This window comes from Alexandromys fortis, unplaced genomic scaffold (genome assembly GCF_014885135.2).
Source record: "Alexandromys fortis isolate MF-2015 unplaced genomic scaffold, M_Fortis_MF-2015_v1.1 scaffold_88, whole genome shotgun sequence".
NCBI classification, from domain to species: domain Eukaryota; kingdom Metazoa; phylum Chordata; class Mammalia; order Rodentia; family Cricetidae; genus Alexandromys; species Alexandromys fortis.
The window spans coordinates 4,250,665-4,259,325 of record NW_026067961.1 but is presented as its reverse complement, the minus strand read 5'-3'; the positions used below and the strand labels follow the sequence as shown (position 1 = coordinate 4,259,325).

The 8,661-nt window shown below is 51.2% G+C and overlaps 1 protein-coding gene across 2 annotated transcripts in view; it reads right to left on the bottom strand.

Moving 5' to 3' along the window:
* Positions 1-8,139, bottom strand: part of Park7 (Parkinsonism associated deglycase) — a 17,575-nt gene extending 9,436 nt beyond the window's left edge. For both annotated transcript variants that reach the window (XM_050153335.1, XM_050153337.1), the window contains exons 1-5: positions 7,993-8,139; positions 7,052-7,157; positions 4,907-5,008; positions 2,954-3,013; positions 2,063-2,132 (exon numbers count right to left, since the gene is read on the bottom strand). In XM_050153335.1, the coding sequence (XP_050009292.1) occupies positions 2,063-2,132; positions 2,954-3,013; positions 4,907-5,008; positions 7,052-7,141 (322 nt within the window). In that variant the 5' untranslated portion in view covers positions 7,142-7,157; positions 7,993-8,139. The remainder of the gene's footprint in view (positions 1-2,062; positions 2,133-2,953; positions 3,014-4,906; positions 5,009-7,051; positions 7,158-7,992) is intronic.
* Positions 8,140-8,661: the final 522 nt, after the last annotated feature.

Below are 8,661 nucleotides of genomic sequence, written 5' to 3'. Positions count from 1 at the left end.
GCAGAGCTGAGCATGGCGTCTCTCCAGGAGCAGAGCAGAGTCTGACCTCACTTCCTCTTCCGCCCAGAATTCTATTCTGTTTACTCCTCCCATCTATGTTCCAAGCCATGAGGCCAAGCAGCTGGTTTATTATAACTTAACCAATGAAATCAACAGATTGATATATGACACTCCCACATCAGGGAGGGCAGAAAATTTGAAAATTAAGACAAGACAGACTTATTACTACTGCCATTATCCGAGACTCTGATGAAGGACGTGCCTAGAGTTAGCTCTGGGAATGCCTCTTCCTATAGCGCCACCTGGTGGACAGTGGAAAAAGAACAGCCAGCCGGCGGGAGCCTTGGGTACCCTGAACTATTCTTACACTGACAGGACTCCTCCACCCGCAAGCTTCCTTTTCTCCCTCACTCAAAGAAAAGCTCCTTGTATTTCCTGCCAGGAAAGTCTCCCTGCCGGTGACTTCCTCTTTTACTCAGCATCATCAAGGGCAAAGCTAACAAAACAACTGTGTTTGTGGAGTTCCAACACGGTACCGATTTCTGACCGAAGCACCAGACGGCCTGGACCTCTGCTTCATTCCCTGGCTGAGCTATTCCTGTTCTCTCTGCTCACTATTCAGGCTGTGACCCAGGACAGCCAATGCGGTGAGCACACTGCTAGCACTGTGTCCTTTTCAGTAACAAGCTGATCCACAGGAAGGCCTCATTCAGCTTGCCTCAGCACAAGCGGGTGACCCAGCTAAAGCTGATCATGTTCTACTCAGTGACACAGAAAAACAAGATGACACCACACTTTAGCTTCAGTCAAGTTGGAGGGAACAAAGGCAGGGAAACCCTAAGGAGGCCAATGTCACAGATCAGTGAAGAACACCAGCCCACCTGTGACTCCCTGCCCCAGGACAGGTCAAGGCTGCAGGGATCGCAGGACCATCAACCAACAACACCCCTGGGCCTCAGCACAGCAGGGAATCAGAGCGTAGGAGCCAGGACAAGGTGCCCAGGGCAGTGCCTAGGAGCTCCCACTGGCTCTGTAACGGCTCGAGCATGCAGTGTAGGGGCCTCTGAACTTCTACACAGATGATGCCCATTGCTGTGACACATCAGAGATTAAGAATGGTTTTGCCTGTCTGTCTTTGGAGCTGGGAATGGAATCCAGAGCCCCACACATGTGAGGCACACAGTCTACACCTGAGCTACTCTACTGACCCCAAACCGGGAACATTTAGAACGTCCCCCAATTATGCTTCCCCCTTTCTTTTCTTCTTTGAAGAGAGGTTCCACTATGTAGCTCAGGGTGGTCTTGAACTCATGAACCTACTTCTAGATCCCCTGTGCTGGGATTACAGGCACAGTCTCCACAGCCAGCCCAGAACTGGGAAAATTTACAACAGGAGACTACAGCATGATGCCTTGCCTGAAGGATGGCCTCGACAGGCTGATGTCATTCCAGTAAGAAGTGGACAGAACAGGCGCAGAGGTTCCTGCACGATCGATGCTGTCCCCAAACAAATCATCCATGCTTTAGTCATGGGTTCACTTGTTCTGTGACACACGTGAAAGGCACCCAACAGGCAGACACTGGCAAAGTCGCACTGACCCAGAGGCTAGAACATCATCTGATATTAGGGCAGCAGGAACAGGTTTTTGGAAAAGCAAGCGATTACGGTTCATGGCTCAGGACACATCTGAAACCCCAGAAGACCTTATTTGAAGCCACGGGTGTTCAAGAGCACTCAAGCGAAGACTCAGCAAGCCGGAGGCAGGAGAGCCCCGCCAAAGCTGTGGTGTTCAGGCCACACAGATTCGTGCTGACTCTCCTGGCAAGCCGAATTGCTGACATAGGCTCTGCTGGAACAAGCGGTTTGCTGGATTCCAGAGGTCTTGTCCTCCAGGTCAGCAAACAGGGAAAATGGTGAGTTTCCCAGAACAGAGGCCCAGAGCATGGAGAGACAGAAACAGTCTCGCTCAGCTGCAATGTCGTGACGTTGCAGCACTGAAGGCCAGCTGTGTGTGGTCAGGCTTCCCCTCGGAGTTCCCTCTCCACACCCGCACGCACTCACCTGCACAGATGGCAGCTATGAGCCCCTTCCTGCTCTCCTGCTCCTTCAGAATCTCCTTCACTACAGGTGACTAGAGAGAACACAAACACTCGGTCACCACTGAGCCACAGAGCCTCCTGCAAGAGCTGGGAAAGTCATTCTCGGCTTAGCTTCCTTCCAGCAGCTTTCCAGAAAGGGCTCCAATCTTTAACACGGAAGTGACAGGCTCCCCACGTGCCTGTGTTCTCAAGCCCAGACAACAGCACTGCCCCAGAGAAAGGCCACCTCAATAAAGATGAGCAAGGAAAGCAACGTCACCAGGGCACTGAAGCTGGTCCTGTGCTGCCTTCCCATGGGACTTTTGACACAGGGCTTGAGAGGAAGCACAGCGGCCACCTCCGGCCCCACAGCAGCCCCTAACCCGATGACAAGCAGGCAACACTTTCTAGGGTGAACCGTTTTGCTGCAGCAGCAGCTGGACATTCGCAGCTCACGCTAGTCTACATACACTGAGCCTATCTGCAGCAGCTGCCGCATTCCAGCTTACTCGGCAGTAAATGTTCCTAGAACGGTGCTCTGCAATGTTAGACGCCACTCGGCTAACCTCAGCTAACCTCGGCTGTTTCTACCGAGTCTGCAGTAAATGTTCCTAGAACGGGGCTCTGCAATGTTAGACGCCACTCGGCTAACCTCAGCTAACCTCGGCTGGTTCTACTGAGTCTGCAGTAAATATTCCTAGAACCGCGCTCTGCAATGTTAGATGCCACTCGGCTAACCTCGGCTAACCTTGGCTGCTTCTCCTGCGTCTGCAGCACCATCCCTGAGGCACACCAGATCAAACATGACAGAACAGAGTAGAAGATGCAAGACTTTCCCGTAAGCCCCTCACTGAGGCATGACCGAGCAGTTTACCTCAGATAAATTCTGTGCACCCAGATTGCCTCCTGGAAGAACCACCACATCGTACGGTCCCTGTGAATTGGGAAACAAAAGGGAACATTTTACTTCTACTGTGTTAATGCGAGCCCAGGAGCAGCTTCGTATCTGAGGATGCACTATCTGCACGGAACAGCGCACGAGCCCCAGGGGTGGGGCTGTGCATACAAGCAGCTCTAGACAGAGCTTGAGCACACTCTTAGCACAAGTGAGATCCTGGGTTTGATTCTTCAACACTAAAAATAAGTAAGGAAGTGGCAGGCATAGTGGTACCATCAGAAGGAGGAAGCAGAGCAGGAAGATCAAGGATTCAAGGGTGCCCTCCACTACACACTAAGTTTGAGGCCAGCCAGGTATACATAAGACCTTTCTCAAAACAACAAAAATCACCAAATATCAAATAAATAAAGGCATATCCCTATGGTGGAACATTGTAATAAAAAAAAACACATCTATGAGGGCTGGAGAAATGGCTCAGCAGTTAAGAACCCCTGTTGCTCCTGGAGGGCTGCAGTTGGGGTCCCAGCACCCACATGGTGGCTCACAACTCCATATAACTCCAGCTCCAGGGGACTCAGCACCCTTTTCTGATCTCTGTGGGTACTAACACAGACAGACACACACTCACACATAAATAGTCTCTCTTTTTGTAAAGATTTATTTATTCATGTATTTTATTTATGAGTGCTCTGTCTTTATGCACACCAGAAGGAATCTGATCCCATTATAGACGGTTGTGAGCCACCATGTGGTTGCTGGGAATTGAACCCAGGACCTCTGGAAGAGTAGCCAGTGCTCTTAGCCCCTGAGCCATCTCTCCAGCCTGGAAATACTGAAACTTCTTAGAGAGGAATGCACAGCCCTCCACTGGGGACAGCGTGGGGAATCACACTCATGCCTTTCCCGCCTTTGCTGCCACAGCTCTGCTCTACAGGGCACAGCCCATCTCTTACCACCCTGAGTCATGACCTCTGACCTCTGGTAGTAGCTGAGGGTCAATGGGCAGGCATGCTGATGAGGAAAGTGATAACCAACAGTCCTCCATCACCGTAAAAACGGAGAAGGCAACAGTTTAAGGAGTGCTCTCACCTCACCCTCAACCCAACTACTCAAGTGTGCATCCCTCCACACAGGTCATTCGAACAGGAAGAAAAGGACAGGAGCCGGGCCCATGACTCAGACGACAGAGGTCACAGTCAGGCCACCTGGGCCACCACCAGTGCCACTTCCAAAACCCTGTCTCAAAACAAACCGTTAACAAGGGGGAGAGGCTAGGAGGACAGAAGTCAGTGGCAGAGAGCTCCCCTGACATGGAAGGCCCGAGGTTCAACTACCAGTACTGAGGAAAGAAAATGGAAAATGTGGGAGGCTACTTACAAGGCAAGGAGGCCTCTGGGAGAAAATACCAAGGAAGAACAATGCTCCCACTCAGCCGCCACCACCCTGCTCCCCCACCCACACCACCCACTTACCGGACACAGGATCCAGCCATTCTCATCCAGGTACAATCATTTTCTTTAATTCTCTTTGTTGGTCGAGACAGGGTTTCTCTATGTAGCCTGGCTGTCCTGGAACTTGCTCTACAGACCAGGCTGGTCTCAAACTCACATTTCTGCCTGCCTCTGCCAGAATCATTTTCTTTTTTCTCTTTTGGTTTTTCGAGACAGGGTTTCTCTGTGGTTTTGGAGCCTGTCCTGGAACTAGCTCTTGTAGAACAGGCTGGTCTGGAACTCACAGAGATCCACCTGCCTCTGCCTCCCAAGTGCTGGGATTAAAGGCGTGCCCCACCACCGCCCAGCTGAGAATCATTTTCTTTAATTACGTCTGCTCTAACTACAGTCATAGATACAACCAGAAGCCATTTCAAAAGAAAAAAGAAAACAAGAATAAGCCCCCATAGAAGGAACAGTCCACGTGTACAAAACAAACCTGCTTTTTTGCATCTTCAAGACTGGCATCAGGACAAATCATTACATCACGGCTACACTGCACGGGGTCTTTCCCAGCCAAGCCTGCGACGGTGACTTTAATCTAGGGAAAGAACAGATGCTCAAGACCATGAAGATACACTTATACCCATTCCGTGGTTCTAAGTAACTAGTCAGGGAATACCACAAAGCCAAGTCGAGGCATGGCCAAATATATTTAATACCGGTCTCTTCTGTTTTGACTGAGACAGTCCTAACTTGTAGCTGAGCCGCCGCCCCAGTTCTGACTGGCCAGGACACGCTTTACCCCACACATGTTGAGTTTGGGAGATGAATTACAGGGTCACCCTATTAATAACCCATCTTGCAAAGCTACCCTTGTCATTTACATCTCACCATCTTTTCCAAAAGTAGAAATGAAAGCCAAACAAATAAACAAAACTTTATCCTCCAGAACACTCATTAGGGGACATTACCAGGAGCTAGTACCCAAAACACGGACGTTTCCTACAGTGCTGGGAGGCCACAGGTCAGCTCACTAAAGATGAGCTTGCAAAATTTAGCAACACTGACCACAACAGTCCTGGTCCAGCAATCCCATGTTTAGGTGCTGAGCCTCAAAAACCATCCTCACGCTTGCTTATTGCAGAGGCTGGAGAGATGGCTCAGCGGTTAAGAGCACCTGGATTTGGTTCCCAGCACCCACATGGCAGCTCACAACCACCTATAATTCTAGTTCTAGGGCACCAGGCACAATTTCTGGCTTCTTCGGGTACCAAGCACACATGCAGTGCAGACTTACATGCAGGCAAACATTCACAAACATTCACACACAGAAAAAAGTTGAAAATCTCAAATATCCAGCAGCACAGGCTATAACTGAGCGAGGAGGCGGTGGTGTTCCATACTGTAGAGCTCTGTGCAGCCGCATGGAAAGAGGACGCTGGCCTTCCAGTGTGCAGACCCGAGTGCAAACACACACCCGGGGCTGAGCTCTGCTCACAGTGTGTGCAGACCCGAGTGCAAACACACACCCGGGGCTGAGCTCTGCTCACAGTGTGTGCAGACCTGAGTGCAAACACACACCCGGGGCTGAGCTCTGCTCACAGTGTGTGCAGACCCGAGTGCAAACACACACCCGGGGCTGAGCTCTGCTCACAGTGTGTGCAGACCTGAGTGCAAACACACACCCGGGGCTGAGCTCTGCTCACAGTGTGTGCGGGGCTGAGTGTAAACACACACCTGGGGCTGAGCTCTGCTAACACAGTAAATCAGCGCAGCCAAGTGTCTGCACTTGGCTCTTGTGAGAAGAGGCAGAGTCAGTACTGTTGTCGGGTTTGTGAGCCTGGCAAACATGAGGGCAGCCCTTTATCATGTTACAGAAGTGACACGCTGCATGCAAACACAGGAAGGAAGCACATGCTAACGCATGAGCCAGCACACTTCGGCCTGAGAACAGTCATGTCTGGGGAAGGAGGAGAGGGCACGGGACCAAGGAAACTTACAAAGGGGACTCAGAAAAACCCCAAACTTCAAAGCATTTGCTTTAAAACAAACAAACACACAAAAAGTGTCCAGGCCAGGGTGCTGGCACATGGCTGCAGCAGGACAGCCTGAGCCCAGGGGTGCAGGGCTAGCTGGGACACAAACACACACCTGTCTCTTCAAATAAATTAATCAGCAAATTTTAAAAAGGGTCTGAAAGAAATAAGACAAAGTGCTACAAGTTTTTAAAGTCAGCAGTGAGCCAGACATTTGGGAAGCTGAGACAGGAGAACTGCCAAGAATTCAAAGCCATCCTGAGTTACGTGGTAAGTTCCAGGCCAGCCTGATCGAGAGGGTGAGCCTCTAGCTCAAAAACCAAAAAGAAAAAAGTGAGCAGAGAACAAACTAATGTTTTACTATGTAATCACTGTAGCTTTGTACTTGAAATAGTTCACAAAGTAGGGCTTGGCAAAAGAGGCACTGGCCTCCAAGCTCGAGGAGACCTTAGCTTTATCCCCTGAACCCGGACTCATGGTGGACAGAGAGCCAACTCATACAATTCACCCTCAGTCCTCCACATCTGCACCCCAGGACCCCAGGACGCAGGCTCGAGCACAGTAAACAAGTAAAAATGACAGGCTGGCGCATGAGGGAGACTCACCCCAGCTCGGCGCATGACATCCACGGGAATCACTGTCTCCATCTCCTCCGCGCCTTTGGCCAGGATGACCAGAGCTCTTTTGGAAGCCATTTCTAATTCTTAAAGACTTAAAAAAGAAAAAAAAAATTGTTTAAAAAGTTGCCAATGTAATAGCCACTGTTCAAGCAGTGTGAATAGCTTCCTGGGAGCAGGTCGGCACAAACGAAAGCAAGCAGTTTAGGTTAACACTGCTTTACATGGTAGACGTTCAATCGCTAATTCTGGGTGAAAACAGGGTGGTTGGCCTGCAAGGAAGGACCAAGGTTTAGTTCCTAGCACCGTGGCAGCTCACAACTGTCCCTAACGCCAGTTCCAGGGGATCCGGCGCCCTCTTCCGGCTTCTGCGGGCACTGCACGTATATGCACGCAGGAAAAACACCAAAAAAATTTTAAAAACAGAAAGCAGGAATGGCTAACATATGTTAGTAGTGTTTGGATTTTCCTTTACTGTGCTTTTTTAAGTCCAATTTCTTACAAAGGCAGGTCACATAATGGGCCCTGAAGAACTGATTCAAAAAAGAAAAAAAAAAACTAAATTTCACGGGTCACAGAAATGAACACACAGTCTGGAAACTTGTACATTTTTGGAAGTTTTTGTTATTGTTTCAATAAGCGGTACTAAAAACTCGGGACCAGGTTGAGAAGATCATCTGACCACACTGTTAATGATGAGGAGAGACGGAGTCAACCCTGTGGACAGCCGCAGCTAGACGCCTCTGCGGAGCCCTTTTCGCGTGTTTTCCCTGCACGCGTGCCGTGCAGCAGAACTTTAAGTCAAAGCCACAACCCCGTGCAGAGCTCTGGCCCGGCATGCACCGCGGCCGCCGCCCCCAGCCCGCCCGGCCGGGACCCTCCCCGGGCAGCGCGCGGACAAGCCGGCCTCTCTGCTCCCGGGCGCTGACCTGCACCGCGCTTCCTCCACCCACGCGAAGCCTCGGTCAGTCCCGCAGCAAACCCACGCCCGGCCCAGTCACACAGACAGACTCGCCGAGCAGGCCGCCAGCACGCATGCGCGCCGCCCGCGCTGAGGCTGCGCAAGTCTGTTCGCTTCCGCCTAGGGGTGCGTCACATCCGGTCGGGCCCATCCCGGCGAGATGAGGGGGGTGATGGCGCCCCTCAGCCATTGGTACGGCCCCGGCGGCGTTCGCCGTGTTGCCACCGCGACGTTTAGGCGTCAAGGCGTGAGAATGGCCGCCAGTTCGAGGCCACGCTCAGCTAGAGCGTGACCGCGGCCCCCCCCTCGCCCCATGCAGAAAAAAGAGAAGAGAAAATAAAAGCCCGGCGTGGTTGCCCACACTTGTTTGTAATCCTAGTACTTGCGAGACCGGGGCCAAAGTTCAAGGTCATCTTTGGTTTGGTTTTTTGTTGTTGTTGTTGTTGTTGTTGTTGGGGTTTTTTTGTTTTGTTTTGTTTTGTTTTTCAAGACAGGGTTTCTTTGTAGCTTTTGGAGCCTGTCCTGGAACTAGCTCTTGTAGACCAGGCTGGCCTCGAACTCACAGAGATCTTCCTGCCTCTGCCTCCCTAACGGCAGGATTAAAGGCGTGCGCCACCACCGCCCAGCGCTGTTTCCC